We start from the raw sequence: 22,783 nt of genomic DNA on the forward strand, positions 1-22,783 counted from the left end.
TGCCAGCATTGGTGATGCTCATGCGTGGGAGCAGGGAGAAATAGGGTGCTCCTTTCATACCACACACACAAACGGTTCTGCGTGGTTGTAAACCGAAATATGAAAGTAAACGAGAAAAACCTCTAGTAGATAGTAATATAGAATAATTCTTGCATGCCCTCAAGTTGAGGAAATGCTTCGTCACCTGGACACACATACACAAAAAACACTAATCGTCAAGGAAAAGGTAGACAAATTAAGTTCTTAAAATTAAAACTTTTTATCAAAAGGCAACACTGAGAGAGTGAAAAATTAAGCGTCAGAGTAGGAGAACAACTATTAAAAAATAAGAAAAAGTTAAAACACCTCCTAGAAAAACAGGCAGAGAGCCTCAAACAGGTATTTCATTAAAAAAGGAATCCAAATGATCTCTAAATATAGGAAAATGTGTTTGTTCAACCTTATTAATCTCAGGGAAATGCAAATTAAAATCACAATGAGATATCACTATATGCCCACAAGAATGGTTAAATTAAAATGACAGTGCCAGTGTTGGTAAAACTGTAGGGGGGTGAAAACTCACATACTGCTCAAGGGAATGAAGAGGTGATAGGACCACTTGGGAGAATATTATGGCATCGTCTACTTAGGCTGGGGATAAGACCCATGACCCAGACATTGTATTCCGACACATATTCAGCACAGTTGCATGCAGTTGGGAAGCAGCAGACATGTTCCTAGCTTAAGAGTGGTCACAGCTGCATAATCGCAATAGCCCCACGCTGACAAAAGCCCAAATGTGTGTCAGCTGTAGAATAGATAAATTACAGTAGATTCAAACAATGGAATACCATTTAGTAATGGAAGATGTAATTACAACTACATGCAGCAACACGGATAAATCTCACAAATATAATGTGTTTTTTTTTAAGTTTTTTTTAAAGATTTTATTTATTTATTCATAAGAGACAGAGAGAGGCAGAGGGAGAAGCAGGCTCCCCGCTGAGCAGGGAGCCCGATGCGGGACTCGATCCCAGGACTCTGGGATCATGAGCTGAGCCGAAGGCAGATGCTTAATGACTGAGCCACCCAGGCGCCCTCACAAATATAATGTTGAGCAAAAGAAGCCTGACACAAGAATAAATGCTATAATGATTCCATTTATATGAAATTCAAAAACAGGCAAAACTAAAGACAGTATTCAGGAATGCATACTTGGTGGTAAAACTATAAAGAAAAGCAAAGAATCGATCCCCTTAAATGAGTAGTGAAGGGCGGGGCGGTGGGTTTGTGAGTGGGAAGAGGCATGCAGAGGGCGTCTGGGCCATGGGCAGTGTTCACTCCGTATAACTTACCAAGTTGTCCATATCCATTTTAATGCATTTTCTTATAATGTGTGCTCTATTTCACAACAACAAAAAATGTAAAGACCCTGGATTTGAAAAAGACCCAAAGTGAAGCTGAAATAGACATGACAAAAATGTAGCTATTGAAAGGAAAACTCAGTAGACCTTTTCCCTTTCCTTTTTCTCTTCTCTTCCTGAACAATTCAGTCCAAAAGCCTGAACATCTGTGCGGGGGCGGGGGGGGATCAGGTAGAGTGGGAAGCCACAGGAAGTCGCAGCTGGGTGAGGACAGAGTCATGAGGACTACACAAGCCTAAGTACACAAAGCACTTCACAGCACCTGCACCCTGGTACGTGCTGCACACGTGGCAGCTATTGTCACAGAGGAATTCTTGGGAGATGGCGTACCCGCCACCTCTGTATCTTGCGTCACATCCCCTGGGCCTCACCTCCGATTCCAACTGCTCCTGAGACTTCATTCACTTTGTGTCGATAGCATCTTGCTTCAAGTGTACAACACATACCCCCATTTTCTGCCCCGATGCTTTGCAGCGCCCTGGGTGAGATGCCAGCTTGGAATGTCCACATGCACAGCCTAGAAGTGGGGGAGGCATCACCTCCTGGGACAACCCTCAGCCAATCAGGGATGAAAGCCAATGGATAGGTCCTCAAGCAGACAGTTCTGAGAGAGTTTCTCGTTGCTCTGAAGGTTCCAGTGGAATCAATCCCCAGTTGTCCATAGAAGTGCCCAGCTCAACGGTACTCCCTGGTACTGGCTTTTCCTCCAGTCCCTTATGCTTGTTCCCTTGGGTCACCTCCCAGATAAATTAGTTGCACCGAATCCTTATCTCAGGCTCTGCTTTCAGGGCCAGTCCAGGATAAGACAGGGTATCAGAAGACCCTAGAAAGCAGCCCTAGGAAACGGATTTACACCTTGGATGGATAGCAACAGGCGATGTTGTAAGGGGGTGGTAAGGAGGGTGGTGATAACCTTTACATGCCATAGCTTCACAATTACTTTACAATTATTAAGACCTTCCTCTGCAGTGGGGAAGGAGGCAGAGGTAGAAAGTGAAGCACTAGGCTATGCAATGGTTTTAGCACTTGAAAGGCACAGGGCAATGGTAATTATATGGATTGTGGAGTTGGTTGGCTTCTACTAACTGCTTTAAAAGCTTTGCAAGGAGAAAATGAGAGACTATTGATTCAGGGCATGCTGTGAAACCCAGAGGCATTCTGGGCTTCAAAACTTCAGAAGGTCTTAACTGGATCAAATCCAATTACCATTATGGTCTGGAGCTTGCCAGCCCCTCCCCACCCCAGTGTTGACTTTTCCTCCCTGTTTTACTGCCCTGCTCCCTCACTCCTGCTGCCTGAGGTCACGTGCCATATAGGCTACCTGCATTCAAGTCCTTGTCTCAGGCTCTGCTTCCGGAGGGACCTCAAGACAGAAGAAGCAGCCAATGGTAACCAAGTTACGAAGTTTAAGACCTCAAAGACTTAAAGATTTCTAAGGGGAGCAGCCAATTAGTAGGACGCAGAGTAAGCACCATACCTAATAGCCTTTTTTTTTAATTATATGCCTGGCCCTGTTCCAAGCCCTTTACATTCATTACCTGAGTTAATTATCACGGCCCCTCCATATGCTGGTGTTATTTGCCCCCTCCCTTTCTCCGTCCCCCCAAGTGAATAACGCTGAAGGCCATAACTTATCCACAGTTAAGACACAACTGAGCCTGAATTATGTTCGGTCTGTCTGACTCTGGAACCCTTATTTTCTTAGCCTCTATGACACACTGATTTTCCCCCAAATAAAAATGTCAACAGAGAAAGGGCAGAAATGCTCATGAATGCTGCTTTATGGCAACAAAATCCTCAAACTCATCTGGACCTATGTGCACAGTATCCCTTCCCAGCCTGGAGAGGCATTCCCATGGCCAGTGCTTCTGCTGATCTTTGCTAGGATTTAACTCCCGGTTCAACCACTACTAATCTGTGCGTGATCTTGTGAAATCACTTACCCCATCTGAGTCTAAGTTTCCTTACCTGTAAAAGCAAAATAATAATATCGCCCTGTAGGATGCTAGACAGTTAGTGTCTAATAACTGGTAGCTATGATTTTTCTAGTCAGAGGTCCACTGTTGGGAACTATTAAGACTGAGTTTCAAGCAACCCCCAGAAGAAGAGCAGAGCAGAAAAATTTGGGCCAAGTTGTTTTGTTCATCTAGAACCCAACAAATGCCTCTTGGCTTTTACTGGACTTGACTAATAACGCCTAGGATGAGAGATTTAAACCAGATATCATTTTGACCCACCCCTGTAGTGGTCTGAATGGTGGCTCCCCAAAAAAGATAAGTCCATGTCCTAACTCCTGCATCCTGTGAACGTCACCTTATTTGAAAAAAAGGTCTTCAGAGGGGTGCCTGGGTGGCTCAGTTGGTTAAGTGGCCAACTCTTGATTTCGGCTCAGGTCATGATCTCAGGGTCTTGGAATTGAGCCCAGTGTCAGGCTCTGCACTCGTGGGGAGTCTGCTTGAGGATTCTCTCCCTCTGCCCCTCCCCCAGCTCTGTCTCTCTCATAAATAGATCTTAAAAAGAAAAGAGAAAGAAAAAGGGGGCGCGTGGGTGGCTCAGTAGGTTGGGCATCTGACTCTTGGTTTCAGCTCAGGTCATGATCTTGGGGTCCTGGGATCAAGCCCTGTGTTGGGCTTGCATGCTCTTCTTGTCCCTCTCCCTCCCCCTCTGCTTCTCCCTGCTCTATCTCTCAAATAAATAAAATCTTAAACAAAAACAAAAAAGTGTCTTTGTAGATATAATTAAGGATCTTGAGATGAGGTCATCCTAGGGGTCCTAAATCCAATGACCAGTATCCTTATAAAAGAAAGGCACAGGAAAAGAAGTCCATATGAAGACAGAGGCAGAGATTGGAGAGATGTTGCCACAAGCTCAGGAACACCAGGAAGCATAGGAAACTGAAAGGGACAAGGAAGGATTCTCCCCTAGAGTCTTTGGAGGGAGCACAGCCGTGCTGATATCTTGATTTGAGATTTCTGGCCTCCAGAACTCTGAGAAAATAAATCTCTGTTGTCTTAAGCCACCAGTTTGTGGTGATTTGTGAAGACAGTCAAAGTAATCCATTCTCCTGTCTCCCACAGAACACTATCCTCTCTACAGAACGCCAATGGGAAATGCAGCACATAAAGGCATGCCTTTGCCATTAGCTAAGTTTTGAGGCCTGAGAACGTCCACGAAAATCAATATAAATATTTTTGCGGGCTTCCAAAATCTGAGAGCAAATTGAATAGCAATGGATAATAAATGTGTCCTTGGTGAATAATCTCATTTTCCTCTCGTAACTACGGGGACTCTTCTCTTCAGACACGTTTTCAAGGTCACCAGTTTTTGTTTTAGAATTTAGACATGGTTTTTTTCTTCTGAACCTTCGGTGGGCATGGTGGTGGGGACCCTGGAAAGGTGATCGCTATTCTGCCTCCAGGATGCACTTAATGAAGAGCACAGTGGTCTGGCGATTTCTCTTTTTTCAGTGATGTGGCAATGGGGAGAATGGTCCATGCCTAAAAATGGCAGAAGCATTTAAAAACTGTCACCAGTCAGGATCCCACCTGACAAAACTGTTGCCTGATGACAGGATTGGGTGTACACAGGCCAAAGGAATGGTGTTTAATCATGAAAAATAGTAATTCACTTTAGGTCACCAGTGAGATATTTTTGAGTATCGATCACATTTGCCTTTTCTTCATTGTAAATCAACTTTATAAAAAGGATCTTACTCTGAGATGTAGCTTGTATCTTTTTTAAATTTCAGAAGATGAGTTCTGAATAGATATATCCAGTTTTACAATCACTACAGGCTTCTGAAATATAAGAGAGAAAATAATTCAGTAAAATTAGGATATATATCCATAGAGACTCTAAAACGAACCCCCCCCCCTCCACAAAACCTCATTTTAGTAGCTGGGTGGTCTGAAAGAACCATGTGTTAACTGTTTTTTTTCCTAGACTATATAAGAATAATTATGAAACTCTCAGTGTCACATCCTTCCCTCTCCAACCCCGCCCTCCCGTCTCCTAATGAGATTTGTTAGGTTGTTACTGGCTTCCTGGGGTGTGCATGTTGCCTCCATCTACCCCATCCTTGGGCTTCTAAAGCCCTGGTGGCCTTATGTCTCATGTTGATAGGATTCTCTTATCCCAAACTGTGGCTTACCATGAACTCTTGGTGCCACCTCCTGGAACACAGGGGTAGCATAGTGTATCTCCTGGGAGCATCCAGTTCCTGGGCAAAAGACAAGGAACAGTTATTGGGCCTATAATCTGAATCTCTGATCACGTGAGGGCAGTGGTTTAGCCAGCCACCCTTGACATGGTGTGCAGCCTCTGGACTTTGCAGAGAACACTTACCATCTTGGGCTGTGGGAACACACTGCCTTGGTTCCAAGCCTTGCACGGATTCCCTACCTGTAACATGGGAATAATATAAATTGGGAGTTAGTGGTGCTTGTGTAGGACAGGGTAGGTAAATTGCTTAGCACCGTGCCGGCAACAGGGTCAGGGTTAGTGTGAGCTGGTTTTGTTCTCATTGTTACCAAGGCCCTGAGTCTATTTACCATAAAGCAGCATATGATGCCTGCCTTAAGAGGGGATCATAAGAGGCTCTGGAACACAGTGTGGATCGTTCCAAACTGACATTAAAACATCTCCAAGATATGTTGTTAAATGAAAAAAATCAAGGTGTAGAGTGGCATATCTATGACCTGCTACCCTTTGTGTAGATGCTAGCATCCACGTAGAGGATCTATGTGAGGATTTTAAAAATTGGTTGTTGCCCCTGTAAAGTAGGACTGGATGTCAGGGGTGGGAGGAAGACATTGTATTCTAATTCCTTTTATTTTTTTTATTTTTATTTTTTTTTTTACCCCGGGTCTGTACAACCTTAAAAAAAAATAAAAAAGACAACAATCTGAATCCAACCAACCACACCAATCAAAATACCCCAAAAAATTCTCTTACCTGCTTGATTTTCACAGATATTTGCATATATTCTTACTTCCCTGGCCGTATTTCCATAGTCTCCGGGTGCTTTATCTCTTGTAGCTTTTACTACATAAAGTGAATCATTTATGTAGAATCATTAAATTAAACCAGTTCAGCCACATTTTCTCATTTCCTCTGCCAAGGAGTAGAATCCCCCAAAGGTCCGAAACAAAGAATAACCTGCTCCTATGGCCTAAACTGTTGTCTATTGAAGGAAAACCATGGACTCAGCAAGGAATCCATAGCACCCTCTTCTCCAAGCCAGAAGCCCTTCTGATTTATTTTTCTGGGTCTGCGAGAGACATCCTTTGCTTATGCCAGAGACACATCACGTTTTCTTTCCTTCACTGAAAAGAACAGTCTGTAAAAAGCTTTGTAATATCTGCAAGAGACAGTAAATTACCCAGCTGAGTTCTTTTTAGTCCTGGCCAGTAACCAAGAACACTAATTCTACTTTTGCAAGACTTTTTGTAGGAAGGGAAGACAGGTTTTAAAAAATGTATAAGATGTATACTTTTTTTTTTTAAGATTTTATTTATTTATTTGACAGCACAAGCAGGGGGAGCAGCAGAGGGAGAGGACGAAGGAGGCTCCCTGCCAAACAGGGAGCCCAATGCGGGGCTCGATCCTAGGACCCTGAGATCATGACCCGAGCCGAAGGCAGACATAACCAACTGAGCCGCCCAGGCGCCCAGACGTATACATTTTGACATCTATTTTCAAGTCTTGTGTCAACTAAGTTTCTGACTTGTCTGAATGATAACTCTCTAGAGGAGGCACAGGAGGTTAACAAGTATCTTGGTTCTCTCTATCTTAACAAGAACTTGGTTCTCTCCCTAGCTATGACAGTATCTCCCCATTCTACAGGTCAGAACACTGAAGCTCAGGCAAGTGAAGGAGGCTGCCCGATGCCCCTCAGCTCACTGCTGGGATGCTGATGCTGAGACATGCTGTTCTTTGTGCATATCTTGATATTCCTCCATACTTGCATGCCAAGTGAAAAGGCCATTTTGAAATCATAAGTAGAGGTGGTCATAAGAGGTGAATAATGAAAAGCAGTGACTGGGGCTTGATGCAGCACTGAAGGTAGGCAGAGGACAGTGATGCTTTTGTTGGTCTTCTTTGAGCTTCCTCTGAGTGGCAGAGCTAGACAGCATGCTGACAGATACAAGGCAAAGCTCTTGCCTTTGCGGAGCTGCCAGTTAGAACCCACCAGCTTGTTTGCAGGGCCCGGTGCACAGCGAAAATGCAGGGCCTCTGGTTAAAAAAGTATGAAGATCTGTGCACCTATGTTCGTGGCAACAGTATTCACAGTAGCCAAAAGGTGGAAGCCACCCAAAGGCCTATTGATGGATGAGTGGATCAACTTAGTGTATATATGCATATGTATCTATGGATCTGTCTGTAATGAAGATTCTTCAGCTTTAGAAATGGAGGAGATTCTGACACATGCACAACATGGATGAATCTCGAGGACTTCTGCTGAGTGAGATGAGCTAGTCACAGAAGGAGAGATACCATAGGAGTCCGTCATCCGAGGTCCCCAGAGTAGCCAAATTCATAGAGACAGAAGAGAGAGTAGTGGTTGCCAGGGGTTGGGGGAGGGGGACTGAATGGGGAGGGCATAATGGGGACAGAGTTTCAGTTTTGCAAGATGAGAAAAGTTCCATGCGTGGACAGCGGTGATAATTGCACGGCAGTAACAATGCACCTTATGCCATTGAACCGTATACTTAACAATGGTTAAGATGGCAAATTGTATTGGTCTGTATATTTCACAAATTAAAAAATAATTTTAAAAAGAGTTAAAAAGAAAAAGTATTCAGAATTTCAAGACAGTGACAGCAGAGCACGAAACCCAGTGTGGGGCTCTTCTCAGTGCAGGGGCTCCGGGTGACCGCACAGGTCACGGACCTCCAAGCCATCGAAACAAGAAGGGCTTTCGCCAGAGAAATGAGAACCAGCTTAGGTGTGAGCTGTGCGGGAAGCCGGCTTCATTTACCTTCCCCTTTTGCCTCTTTCCCTTCTCTTTGTTCCCCTCGTATCCCATTTTATATTTCCCTTTCCCTTCCTCTTCACCTTCTCTTCTGCTTTCTGTACCCAACACCCATAGCAAACAATGCAAAAGCTGCTGAAGAACTTACTTGTTTTGTACTTTGGTAGTATCCAAAATGCCAGAATCAAGATTATTACACTCAGCACCAGCAATAACCCTGGAAGCAGTAGCTGCAGGCAGAAAGGACAGCCGTCTCCACCTGGAAGAAGACAGCATTCACTGGTCACCACACAGCTTTCTTTTCCAATGGTATTGAACTGTGGAATGTTCTGGAAAGGGCAGTCACCACCGTCTCCCAGGCTAACTAATGTACTGTGCACCCCAGGCTCCAGACTGCTATGGACACCTGCCACTCTTGAGAATTAACTTGTTAGTGAAGTTCTGGAAGTCACAACCAAGTGCATCTTCCACATGGGCTCATACAAAGAAGAGAAAAACAGCACAGCATTTAACAGATGGATTCCTGGCAGCGTTGTTAGGATCATAAGGCTCAGAAAAGCCTGGTCATTTATTGGGCAAAGCCCTTAGTCATTTGGTATGATTTATGTCACTTAAACAGCTACCATTCATTATTAACTACACCCCAGACACTGTGTTAAGCGCTTTACATGCATTGCCGTATTTATCTCATTGCTATCATTCCCATTTTACAGATGACTAAAGTAAGGCTCAGAGGGGTTAAATGACTTTCCTACAGTCACACAGCTAGTAAATGGAAGGACTGTGACTGTAGGCAAAGCTTGACCCTGGGGCCTGAGTCCTACAGGCTGCCTCATTTGTTAGAACTTACTGAACACCAGGGCGTGGGCTCTGTTCTGAGGATGAGGCTGGGTGAAGTGTTCAATACCTAAGCATGCCTACTGCCTTAGCTAACCTTTTTTGTTCTATCCTTCTCCTACCTCAATGAGTGTCCCTTTGTAAGGTCCTGGAAAGCCAGATTTGAATCTAGAATTCTCAAACTCCTCAGCGTTCTGCACTAGAACATGGCAGCATGCAGAGAGCCAGCCCCAGCCCCAGCCTGGCCCACCTTTCCACTCAGGCTCTGACCTGCACCCTAAGGGGTCTCGTGTGCACATGGACCCTCCAGCTTGCGTGTACAGATGTTGTCCATGCTCCCCACAAACAGCCCCCTTAACTCAGGGCCAGCGATGCTCACTTCCTTTCTATGGGACAGCCTTGGGAGGATGAGCTGGGAATGAGACTTGTGTAGGCCCTGGAAGGTGGGTCCCGATCTGATTGGGTAGGGAATTCAGGTCCAGGTACCTAGAATATGGTTCAGGAAAGTGGGGATACAGGGTCCAGGTGGGTATATTCTCCTGTTTCCCCCTGAGCTCCTCAGCCGAGGGGAAGATGCATGGCGGAGAAAGCACCAGAACAGTGCCCTCCCAAACACAGCGCTGGGACAGGAGCTCTTCTCACCCCAAGGAGGGTCCTGGAGGTCTCCACTCACCAACCCCTGGCAGTGGGCAGTAAACAGCCAAGCAGGCGGGCACAGGTGTTAGAAATCAATGGAAAAGCAAAAGAGAATCAAAACCCGGCAGCTCCAAGAGATGCAAAATCTGATGTGATTGCTTGGAACCTGGGCCGTGGAAGATCAAGGCAGGAAGCAGGGTCAAGTTAGGAAGTCTCCCTACAGGATTGTAGGGATGTAAGTCTCCCTACAGGATTCCTGACCTAGCTTCTAGGCTCATCTTCTTCCTTTTAGTGGCAGAAAGAAACCCCATCGGGGTTTGTGTGGAACCTCCCAAAGGAAAGGCATTTGGATGCAGATGGCCAGCATGGGAAGTGGGTGGGCAGAGAAGCTACAGTTTCTGGAAGCAAATGCAGACCCTGTGGAAAGAGCTCAGGTAGCCCTTACCTGGTGGGGGATTGATGGAGACTGGCTGACTATCTTTCATGGTCAGGCAACCTGTTTTCACTTTTGCACCTGTACTCTTCCCTTTCTCCAGTGTTGTTCTTGCTTACGTTGAATTCAGCAGGCTCCCTTACATGCTTGAAATTAGGTGGTGATATCGCAATATCTTTCTCAAAGAAAGTATAAGTGATGGGCAGAGAGCCATTGAGCTACAAACGTAGTATTATATGTCGGTCTGTTTCTATGTTAATGACATGAATGTTCAACACTGGTGTGATCACTGGGTCTAGAAAAATGGAAGTGTGTGTTGAATGATAAGGTTGGATTCACTCAGTCCACAAACGTGGATTGAACCCCTACTCTGCTCCCGACCGTGGACCAGAAGATGAATGACCCCCTTCTTGAGACGTCAGGCAGCTGGCTGCCCAGTGAGAAAGACCAATGGTAAGTGGTTGGCTGCACTCAGTGCAGCACAAGCCAGGTGCTGAGAACGCCGGAGGGTGGAAGGCGTCTCTCTTCTTTGAGGAATCACAGCACAAACTTGCCTTTCATCAGAAGTCTCAGTCTGTTCATTGTTGAGGATGAGTATAATTTTGTCAAAGATCTAGTTTCAAGTATGAAGTTGAGAGGTACTTTTATTCCTAATCTTTATAAGGCTACAGGGGGGTTTTTTCTTTTTTTAATCAAAGAAATCTAAAAATATCATCTTTTCTAACTTTTTCTTTATAGAATTCAGCTGTACAGTTATCTTCTACTTCCTCCCACAAGCAGGAAGTAACCCTGGTAAATAGATTTAAAGGAACTTTTCAACAGGAAGTATGTGGGTCTGCTAGATTCTGTCAGGTCATACCCTATTTTGTGGGAGAATCCAGCTATATTATTGATTTTATAATTCATTAATAGGGGCACCTGGATGGCTCATGTAGTTAAGCGTCTGCCTTTGGCTCAGGTCATGATCCCAGGGTCCTGGGATCGAGCCCCTTGTGGGCTCCCTGCTCAGTGGAGAGTCTGCTTCTCACTTTCTCCTCCCTCTGCCTCTCACCCTGCTTGTGCACGCACTCTCTCTTTCTCAAATAAATAAATAAAATCTTAAAAGGGGGGGGGGGTGATGCCTGGGTCAGTTAAGTGTCTGCCTTTGGCTCAGGTCATGATCCCAGGGTCCTGGGATCAAGCCCCTTGTGGGCTCCCTGCTCAATGGGGAGACTGCTTCTCCCTCTCCCTCTGCTCCGCTCCCCCCCGCTCATGCTCTCCCTCTTGCTCACTCTCAAATAAAAAAAGAACTAATTCATTAATAAAGCAGAATAATAGGAAAGGAAGGAAAATTGTTGAGTATCCATCATTGTCAGGCTTGCTATTCACATTACCTCATTTCACTTCACAATAGTACTACAAGGAAGAAGTTTCATGCCCATTCCACAGATGAACAAGCTGTGATTCAGAGAGGTTAAGAAACTTGCCCAGGGTCACTTAGCTAGTAAACAGCAGATCCAGTTGGCTTGGGCTAACGCCCCAGCAGAATTTTTCTTTAAACAATATCAGTTTGGCACAGAAACAGTGAAATACAGGGACCAAAGTATAAGTAAAATCAAAGAAAATCATTTAGAGTCTCCTTACTCCACCCCTCCCCTGAGCAGGAATCCCTGGGGAAGCATCCTTGACAGAGCAGTACCTGGTAACAGTGGCCTCCAAGAATAACTTTGGGAATAGTAATGGTGGCATTGGAAAGCAACTTGGGTAACAGCACCAACAGGACATTCTTCCTATGGAACTGAAGTCTATGTCCTGTAATTTTCAGGAAGGGGCCGTTGAAACATTCGTGAGGAAGCAGAGAGCACAGACTCCTCTCTGAGATGGGATGATCCAAACTAGACCAAGGATTGATATCTCAAGTGATTGGAAAAATGTATACTTCCCTGAGAGTTTGTAAAAAGACTGGCAAAGCGCATCACAGCTTCATGGTGATCAGAGTAAGGGAAGAGCTACTCTTCACTAAACCAGATATTTTTTTACAAATTTCAGGGAGCCCTTTTAAGACTCATTCAACTGCCACCTTTCCCATAAGACCTTTCCTAAATCCTCCAGGCTGATGTGCTTCCTCTTCTGCCTCCCATCATGATCCACTTGGATTTCTCATGGTCCCCCTCATATGGAACCTGTTTGAAACTGAACTCTAGCTAATCTGCTAATTATTGAATAATCAGTAGGTAGATAAACATATACTAAAACCCTATTATTTAAGAAATGTTTTTATTTATATATTCATCCATCCATCCATCCATCCATCCATTAATTCACTTATTTTATCATGGTAAGAAGAGTTAACATGAAATTTAACTTAAAATTTTTAAGTGCTCAATACAGTATTATTAACTGTAAGCACAATGTTGTACAGCAAGATCTGGAGAACTTATATATCTTGCATACCCACAACTTTATACCTATTAACAACTTTCCATTTTCCCCAACTCCCCATTCCTCCAGTTTTCCCCATCTCAATAAATGCACCACTCATCAGCTGATTACATTAGATACCTGGAAGTCATTCTTGATTCCTTCCTCACCTTCATGACCTGTGAATCCAAATCTAATCATTAACAAGTCCTGCTGTTTCTTCCTCCAAAATATATCTTGAATCTACCCACTCTGTCCATCCTCACCATTGTCTCCTAGATGACTGCAAGAGCCTCCCAACCAATCCCCAACTTCTACTCTTGCCCCACCTCACCTAGAGTGGAATAACTTTGCAGATGACAGTTGGGTCACAGGCCCAGCCTGCCTCCAGTCTCGCCTGGGGCCACAGTCCCCTCATCTGACCTTCAGCCATACCAGCCTCCTATTAGGTCCTTCCCAGCCAGCTAAGTTCTTTCCCAAGTTGGAGCCCCTGCACAGGCTATTGTCCCTTGACTAGAGCCCTCTTTCCCTGTCTCCTCACCTAGCTAATGCCTTCTCATTCTTCAGGGCTCTTCTTAAATGTCATCCCCTTTGAAAAGCTTTACCTAACTACCCTATCTAAGTAGAATGCTCCACCATCCCCTGCTTCTCTCCATCACTGTGCCAGTTTGTTTTTCCTTCCTAACAATCAACAAAGTTTGTGATCATGAATTTGGGTACTTGGGTTTTGTATCTCCCCAACTAAGACTGTAAGCTCCACTAGAGCAGAAATGAATGTATAGCCAGGGCTTGGGACATTTGGGATATCAATAGTATTTGATGAGTGAATCAGTGATCGTTATTCATGGCTCATATCCCTACTAGGCTGGGGACAAGAACATGTCTTAGGCATCACTGAAACTCCAGCAACGCCCAACATAATTACTTGCACAGGGTAAGCACTCAATAGATACCTATTAATCTGATCTAAATGAAGAGGAAACAGTTTTATAACCTATCAAAACAGTTCTACAGGGCAGTGTAATTACTGTAACAAATTGCAGGAAACATGTACATTTACCTGGAAGGCAGGATGTGGGAAGATTTTCTACATATCTGTGGGACAGAAGCTCAGCAAATGAGTACTTGGGGTTTTTTAATCAGCTAATTTAAGGCTTCAGCCATTGAGTTCATAAACCATCTAAAATCGGGCTTATTCCTTGCAGGAGTGTATGCCCCTGTTATTCAAATGGAGGAGACCCACACCAGTGGTGGGTCTTGCATCCTTTCTCACACTGAACCTTGGTGATTTGAAGGACATTTGGATGCTTTCCCTGCCAATAAGTGCCTACTCTCCTCACCCCATTCTGCCCACAGTAGACTGAGACTCTCACCCAGAGTTAAAGCCAATGTTAGGATTATACTGCCTATCTTCTCAATTCATATTTTAATGATTGAGGACTGGAGATATATCAAAGGTGTAGCCAAAGGGAATATCTAAGGTTGCACAGGAAGCTCGTGGTACACAGGTCCCCCAGTGCTCATCCCATTGCTCTTTCTGCAATACCAGGCTGCCCAGTCCAGTCTGGTGGCCTATAATGACCACTAGAGAATATTTTCAGCTGGGGGATAGTTGGACGCTTAACTGAGTGAGCCACCCAGGGGCCCTGACTATCATTGATTGTTTTGGGTTTTTTTGTTTTTTTTTTTTAAGATTTTATTTATTAGAGAGAGAGAACATGAGCAAGGGGGAAGAGGGAGAAGCAGGCTCCCTGCTCCGACATGAGGCTTGATCCCAGGACCCTGGGATCAAGACCTGAGCCAAAGGCAGATGTTTAACTGACTGAGCCACCCAGGTACCCCTATCACTGATTGTTAAGATGGTTATAACCTAAAAAGCTAAGAACCATTGAGCTAGAGCAGTGGTGCCCAATGGAACTTTCTGTAATGATGGCAGTGTTCTTTGTCTGCATCGTCTAATACAGCAGGCACTGGTCGGCTGTGGCTATTGAATACTTAAAACATGACTAATAAGACTAAGGAACTGAGCTTTTTATTTCATTTAATTTTAATTAATTTGGATTTAAATGAAAATAACCGCATGTGGCTCGTGGCTACTATGCTAGAGAGCACAGACCTAGGGTCACTCAAAGATTTGGTCAGTAAGTCAGAGCTCCTGTGTTTAGAAACCTCCAGGTACAATGCACACACATTAGCCGGGAAACCCTATCTCCCCCTCCTAGGAGTCCACTATCAAGGTCATGAGACCATTAATGCTAGGTTGTGAGAGGCTTGGGGTGGGAAGATGGGAGAGAAAAATACAGTAATAATAAGATGTGTTTGGGCAAGGAGAGCGCTGGCTGATGGAGCACCTGGTGGGTAGTCACTGCAAAGGGGAGAAGGTGGGAAAGGTCTGGGGCTTTGAAGACCCTTGCCGCAGTATCCACTACTGATTCTAAGACTTCTCGAGTCTTCAGAGAAAAAGTAATTTTTGCCTACATGATGGGGATCCTAGAGTAAAGGATCTAGAAAAGATCTCAACAATTTCCCAAATTGTTCATGTAAGATTTTTGTCTAAGGCAATCAGGCTACTATTATCTGAAGTAGGCAGAAGTCTTTGGAAGACGTATTCGGGACTGCCAAGTTGTCGTTCCCCAAGTGCCAGCCATTGAATTTGGCCCCTCTACCCGCTCCCCTGCACCCAGCTGAATACGACTTATCTCTGGAAGCTGGGAAGGCACAAGCTGAGCGGTTGGTCATATGAGCTCACCCTCTTAAATGGGAGTACTTGCTTCAGTCAACAATCCCAGCCACAGAAGGCTCCACGAAGATCCTGACCTGATTTGTTCGACCTCTGCAAGATCAGCAAATATCTATCCCAATTTCAAACCCACTCCCAGGACCTCACTCGTAGGAGCTCTGTTTGAAATTGGGTCCCTCTTCTTCTGGTATTATGTTTTCAAAACTGACAGAGATAGGAAAAAACAAAAACAAAAACCTTATCCAGGAAGGAAAATTGGATTGGACATTTAATGTTTCATATTAAGTCTGGCAACGATGACTCTATGTATTATTGTTTAAACAAATCTTCTATTAATCATTTTTAAAAAGTCTTTAGAAGAGAAAGTAAAATGGAATTAATAAGAACAAAGACCTCAGTGACATACTTTCCAGACTCTTGAGTATTTGTAGGGAAGCAAAGAGCCCACTGTAGAACAGGAAGGAATCCCACAAATCACAGGGCGCCCCCAGGAATGAGTGCCCTACTTACCCACAAATGTGAAGTTGAACTCGTGACTGTATTTGACCAATGAACAGTTAGAAACTTGGGCTTTGCATTTGTAGGGGCCCAGCTCATGGGCTTCTGAGATGCTTAGGTTAAAAATCATGGGTTCACCTTTTCCATCATGGGTTCTCAGGTGTTTCTCACGCCGAAACAAAAAATAGGTGATCTGTAGTGATTTGTTCTGGTTGGAACAAATTAGCGATACATTTTGACCCCTCATGACCGCTTTTGCTTCTGAGTCCAAACTTGGAGAAAGGAGTTCTGGAAAAGAGAGTAACACGAGAAAACGTCTTTGTGAATGTCCCTTAATAACTAAATGGTAACCTGACCACATTTTGTGGGTCAAGGTGGTAGAGACACTGGTTCCTGGAGAACTTTCTTGCTGCACAGCCAGGCTGACCAGTGTGTGAGGAAGCCTCAGCACCTACAGAAGCTCCTTCCAGTGATGCATGGGGGGCCTTGACAAGCTCTCTCATGCTTGCCACCTCTTTTGCCACTGAGAGCTTGAAGTGGACACTGGTTTTTTTTTCTCTTTTTTAAAATGTAAATTCCAGTTAATTGACATACAATATTAGTTTCAGATGTACAATTTAGTGAAGTGACCTCTTAAAACTGGCTATGCTGACTTAGAAATATTAATTGATGCTTTGTATCTGTAAAAGATAAAGACTTTTTTGGTAAACACAACAGTACCATTATCACACCTAAAAATTAATAATGTTTTTAAAATGTCATCAAACGGGGCGCCTGGGTGGCTCAGTCGGTTGAGCATCTGCCTTCGGCTCAGGTCATGATCCCGGGGTCCTGGGATGGAGCCCCACTTCGGGCTCCCAGCTCTCTGGGGAGTCTGCTTCTCCCTCTCCCTCTGCTACTCCTTCCTCCCCCACTTGTGCTCTCTCTCTCTGTCTCTCAAACAAATAAATAAAATCTTTAAAAATAAAATAAAATGTCATCAACATCTAATTAGTGTTCAAATTTCCCTAATTGTCTGTTGTTGTTGTTTTTGGATCCAAAATGGCCCACTGTAATTAGTTGATATGTTTCTTTCTTTTTTTTTTATTTTTTTTTTAGTGTTTGCTTTTTTTTAGAGTTTTTATTATAAGGTTTTATTTATTTATTCATGAGAGACAGAGAGAGAGAGAGAGAGAGGCAGAGGGAGAAGCAGGCTTCCCGTGGAGCAGAGAGCCCGATGCGGGGCTCGATCCCAGGACCCTGGGATCATGACCTAAGCTGAAGGCAGACGCTTAACCATCTGAGCCACCCAGGCGCCCCTAGTTGATATGTTTCTTATGCCTTTTTTAATCTATAGACACTTCCATCTTTTTTTTTCCCCTCCCCCTACAGGTTATTTGTTGAAGATAGCAAGCTGTTTATTCTATAGTGTTTTCCATGGTCTCAGTTTTGTTGATCACATTCCCATGGTATCTTTTACCATGTTCCTCTGTCCCCTGCCCAGAGGCTTAATGAAATTCAGATTAGCTTTTATTTAGCAAGAACACATGGGGTTAGTATGCACTTCCATGAGGAGGCACATAATGTCTGATCATCTCTCTTTTTGTTTCTTAGTAGGCTTTGACAATAACCACTTGGAAGCATTATTTCACTAGAGGTTGCAAAATGGTGATATATTAATTCTATCTTTCCTTTTTTATTTATTATCTGAAATAATTCTATAAAGGGAAACTTGCCCCCGTCAACTCTTTAGTTCTACTGAAGTATGGTTTGCATAGAAAAGGCAGGATAAATGCTTGGTTCTCTCCCTTTATTGACCAGTTCTGAAAATAATGAGTTTGTTTTCTAGCATCTTGTAACAGTAGGATATTTTTCTTTCATTGTTGTTATTTTTTGTTTAAGAATCATTATGAATTCATAGTGTAAACATATTTGATGTATTTCAATCCATTGCAATTATTATTTTTATTGTCCCATTTTTTGACCATGGGAAGCACCTCGGAACCAGCTCCTAAGTCCTTTTTTTGTTTTGTTTTTGTCTTAAGGTTTTATTTATTTATTTATTTGAGAGAGAAAGAGAGTGCATGCGAGAGAGTGAGCAAGGGGGGAAGCAGAGTGCATGCGAGAGAGTGAGCAGGGGGGAAGAACAAAAACAGAAGTTTGTTTTTAAGTAAACTCTCTGCTCAGTGTGGGGCTCGAACTCACCACCCTGAGATCAAGAGTCATATGCTCTACCAACTGAGCCAGAGGGCACCCCTCCTGAGTCCTTTTGACACTACCCAGCAGTCTTTGATAGCTTGTATGTTTGTATTTTTTTTATTTTAAAATGCCAAGGGAAATAATAACCCTCATCAGAAAATCTAATGTAAGAGAATAAAATTATTAAAGAAGAGAAATATTAGAAAATGTTTTTATGGGCACTTGGGTGGCTCAGTTAGTTAGGCGACTGCCTTCGGCTCAGGTCATGATCACAGAGTCCTGGGATCGAGCCCCACATCGGGCTCCCTGCTCCATGGGAAGCCTGCTTCTCCCTCTCCCACTCCCCCTGCTTGTGTTCCCTCTCTCGCTGTCTCTCTCTCTCTGTGTCAATTAAATAAATAAATAAAATCTTTAAAAAAAAAATGTTTTTATATCACCCGAGAAGAAAAGTTCTTCCAAGTAAGGCACAAAAATTGAGAGCCACAAAGAACTTAAAGCTTTTCTATGGCAAAATTAAGACAAGTGACAGCCTAAAAAAAAATACTTAACACATAAATGAAAGCAGAGGATTCTTTTTATACATATAAGTCAATGGCAAATGAGTAAGAAAAAGACAAATAAATGGACAAATAATATGAGTAGGTAATTCCCAGAAGAATGAATGCAGGGGGCCATTAAATATGGTAGGGCCAGGGGATAGCTTGGGTGGAGGAGGGGTTTAGGCCCTTCAAAAATGCCAACAACTTCCCTTCCACTCTTTGGTCTGGACAACTAACATTTTCTCAGTCTTACGTATAACTCAGCTTCAAGACAAAGCCTCTCCTCTCTTCCCAACCATATAGCCATCCCTAAATTTCCTCCCCATGGAACTGAGTGTTCATGACCAATAAACATGAAAAAGACTCAGCCTCATGAGTAATGAGGCAACTACAAATCACAACAATACTGAGATATTGGTTTTTACTCATCAGATTGGCAGTTTACAAACATTGTCTCTGCTATTGGAGAGGGGTAGGAAACATTCGCCCATGTGAGTGGTCACTGTTGGTGAAGTTTCAGGGTATTGGGAGGGCAACTTAACAATTCAAATGTACTTGACCTTTGACCCAGCAATTTCACCTTAGGATTTTATTTTATTTATTTATTTTTAAAGTTTTTTTTTAATTTATTTTTGAGAGAGAGAGAGAGCAAGAGAGAGCGCAAGAGCCGGGGTTGGGGGACAGAGGGAGAAGCAGACTCTCCCCACTGAGCAGGGAGCCCGATGCAGGACTCCAACCCGGAACCTTGGAATCAGGACCTGAGCCGAAGGCAGACACTTAACCGACTGAACCACCCAGGCGCCCCAGTGGCCTAGCATTTATTGACAGTTCACCAAATGTCAGGCGCTGTGCTGAGGGACATGGCTTGTCTCACTCAGTCCGCCTCATAAGAACCCTCCCCGGTAGGTGCTTTTATTATCCCCACATCACAGAGGAAAGAGATTGTCAAGTGGTTGCATCATCCACCCAGGCTGCCTGCTGGAAAACAGTAGAACCAGGGTTAGGACCATGACCCTAGCAGGTCTAGTTCTATGATGATAAACTGTCTCCCAATACATATTTTTTATTTTGTCGCTTAAATTATTTTACAATGATTATGTGTTGATTTTGTACATTAAAAAAAACAAGAGCAGGGATGACTGGATGGCTCAGTCGATTAAGCTGCTGACTCTTGATTTTGGCTCTGGTCAGGATCTCGGGGTCCTGGGATGGAGCCTTGCAGCTGGCTCCACGCTCAATGGGGTGTCTGCTTGAGATTCTCTCTCTCCCTCTCCAGCCCCTCTCTCCCCCCTCCGCCCCTCTGCCCACTCTCTCTCTCTCAAATAAATAAATAAATCTTCAAAAAAAAGCAGAAAGAAAAATATTTCATTATAAAAACAATCTCAATATTTTATCTCTAAGTCTCAGGAAAGAAGCTTCAATTCCCGGCCTCACATCGCTTCATTTAAACTGTAGGTGATGGAAAAGACTCGACTCTTTGGTTGCTCCTCTAAAAGCACAGAAAGACTTAATCATGAACGGTCGCGTTGGGAAAGCTGACCATCCCCACGGTGTCGGTGAAAACGGTTTTGGTAAAAGAAGAGAAGGAAGTAAATGAAACTTACTGTTTATTCTTCTTGTGTCACAATCCAGGGCAGCTTTTTGTACTGAAAGAGAGAAAAGGAACGTAAGAAAACTCTTTCTCCACATCACGTTTTGGTTTGGAGATGCAGGCTTCAAAATGGCAAATGGGCTTTACATATGAGAGAAGAAAAAAAGCCCCAAAAGAACAGTTTATTCAAATATCTGCACATTCTCTCAGAAGAAATCGGATGGGAGGGAAAGGAGGCGTGGTGCCCCCATAGGGGTGAGTCATTTAAGGACTTCCTCCTTTTCTGACCAACTTAAAGAAATTGGAGTTGCTGGGGCAAGCTTGAAACAATATGACTGGTTGGTTTGACCAGCGTGTGTTCCCCCAGTGAGTTCTTGTACGAAGAGAGAGATGTGGTAGGTCGCCGTAACTCTGGCTGCCTGGGAAGCTGGACAGTGGGAGGAAGAAGGAAAGACAGGACTGTGATTTCGTCTTTGCAAAAACCCACCTGATCATCTCTCTCTGGATTCGGCCTGTATCGAAAGGAATTTGACGGAAGTTGGGTCCAGCCTTGGGAAGCAAATACTGACTGTCTGGAGTAGATACACACAAATGAGCCATCAGAAATGTCTGGTTGTGTTACATGCGGATTCCTAGGCCCCACTCCGGACTTCCTAGGGATAAAATTATATTTTATATAATTTTATTATATAAAATGGGACTCTGAATTATAAGAAAGGGTCCCAGCAGTCTCAGAGTCTCTACCATACAACCCAGAGGGGCTTGTGATTCACTTCTACTCGATCTAGAATCCTCCTGGCTCTGTGAACTGGATGTAGGAATAAACCCCATGTTCCAGTGTCACCAGTCTGCGGTAGGGAGTGGGATGTGTTGAGGGGCTTTCCAAGTGGAGGGAGCTGTGACCCAGCCAGGCCCCTTTGGCGCAGTGATTTCTGTTGCCATTAGCGGGCCTGCCCGATAGGTCTGGCACTTTCCTGTGGACAAGCACCCAGTTCCCTGCCCAGGTACATGTTCTTCTGGGGCATTGTCCAAACTCCTGTATTCACTCACTCCGGGTGCTCCTTGCTTGGACTCCCCAGGTCCCATCCTATGGTGGTCAGTCATTCCAAGTCCCACACGTGGCCACCACGGGGGGACTGAGCAAAACCAGAGTCTGCCGCCTGGCTACCACCATCTGGAAGCAAATCATGAGTTAATTCTCAGTGCCTGGAAGGCCTTTATTCCCTTCTGACAGTGAAAGTTAATGTTTCGTCACCCACTCTTCTAAAAAACACGACCCTCAGGGATTGACAGTGATTTTTCATTCGGGGATATTGGCGGTCATGTCTCTCACTAAAGAGAGGGAGGGGAAGAAGCTTACCAGCTTAATCTCTGGTGGGATGATCCTTCTGTCAGAATTTTTGCCAAAGGAAATTGGAAGTTTTGCAGGCATTGCTGTTTTGACACTTTTCCCACCAACATCTCACTCATCCTTGCCTGGGCAGGGTGGGGGTTGGGCTAGTTCCTGGGAACTTTCGTGCCCAGGGGGAACTGGGAAGGGGGTGATACTTTCAGAAAAGCTGATGTGTCTGGGGCATTTTCCCCATGTGAAACTCAGCTGGGTCAGGAAACTTGCAGGCCACAGCTTAGACACAAAGACTGTAAAGGAAACCAGAGGAAGTGCAACTTGCATCTGTTAGCAAACACTGGTTGCTAGGAGTGCTTTAGCGAGCCTCCAGAAAAGGAAAGTAATTTGTCCAGGGTTACAGGATAAATCAAGAGTGAAGTCTCAAATGGAAAAAGAAAAAGTTTATCCATGGACCTGTCACATTTACTAACAGTAAATTTAGTATATTCCTTTCTGTTGTCTAAGAGCTTCACACTGATAATCTAATTTAATCCTTATAAAATCTCTATGAGGTATGCAGAGGTATTAAAAATATTTAACAACCACAAAACAAAACAAAACCCACAGAAAAAAAAAACAACAAAAAAATTAACAACCAGCAGAGTAATGTAAATACATAACTCGATGCACAGATCAAAAATTTTAAAATATATCCCATCACCACCCCTCTTTTATCTCTAAGTAAACAAGCCATGTTCTAAAGCTACTTAACCAGTGATATAAGTTTGTATGCAAATTGTTCATCAAATCATTCTCATAATTTCCAAAAATTTGTTGTTGTTTAGAAATGGTTGGTGCAGTCTTTTGATATAGGGCTCACTGTCTGGGATGATATGATATGGGGAACTACCTTGAACTTTTCCAATGAATTCCTTGAAATAGATGGCCATTGGATAACGTGTAGTCTCAAATAAATAGAGAATTTCTCTTCACATCAAGAATATTGTTCATGGTAGACATTTCTGCAAAGAAGACATACAAATGGCCAACAGACACATGAAAAAATGCTCAACATCACTTAACATCAGGGAGATACAAATCAAAACCACAATGAGATACCATCTCACATTGGTCAGAATGGCGAAAATTAATAAGTCAGGAAACAACAGATGCTGGTGAGGATGCAGAGAAAGGGGAACCATTGGTGGGGATGCAAGCTGGGACAGCC

The 22,783-nt window shown here is 43.8% G+C and overlaps 1 protein-coding gene and 1 pseudogene across 1 annotated transcript in view; one reads left to right on the top strand and one right to left on the bottom strand.

Annotated features, from left to right (window-relative positions):
• The window catches only part of MILR1 (mast cell immunoglobulin like receptor 1), a 27,914-nt gene extending 7,498 nt beyond the window's left edge, over positions 1 to 20,416 (bottom strand). Inside the window, 8 exon segments of the mRNA XM_088028188.1 lie at positions 5,117 to 5,200; positions 5,554 to 5,622; positions 5,748 to 5,804; positions 6,357 to 6,446; positions 8,525 to 8,670; positions 10,325 to 10,577; positions 15,933 to 16,208; positions 20,242 to 20,416. Of these exon segments, the coding sequence (XP_087884314.1) occupies positions 5,148 to 5,200; positions 5,554 to 5,622; positions 5,748 to 5,804; positions 6,357 to 6,446; positions 8,525 to 8,670; positions 10,325 to 10,577; positions 15,933 to 16,208; positions 20,242 to 20,326 (1,029 nt within the window). The 5' untranslated portion in view covers positions 20,327 to 20,416 and the 3' untranslated portion in view covers positions 5,117 to 5,147.
• LOC114196689 (NADH dehydrogenase [ubiquinone] 1 beta subcomplex subunit 4 pseudogene) lies at positions 10,677 to 16,966 on the top strand (annotated as a pseudogene).
• Positions 20,417 to 22,783: the final 2,367 nt, after the last annotated feature.

This window comes from Eumetopias jubatus, unplaced genomic scaffold (genome assembly GCF_037043125.1).
Source record: "Eumetopias jubatus isolate StellerSeaLion01/CBP00866 unplaced genomic scaffold, mEumJub1_p1.0 scaffold_10, whole genome shotgun sequence".
NCBI classification, from domain to species: domain Eukaryota; kingdom Metazoa; phylum Chordata; class Mammalia; order Carnivora; family Otariidae; genus Eumetopias; species Eumetopias jubatus.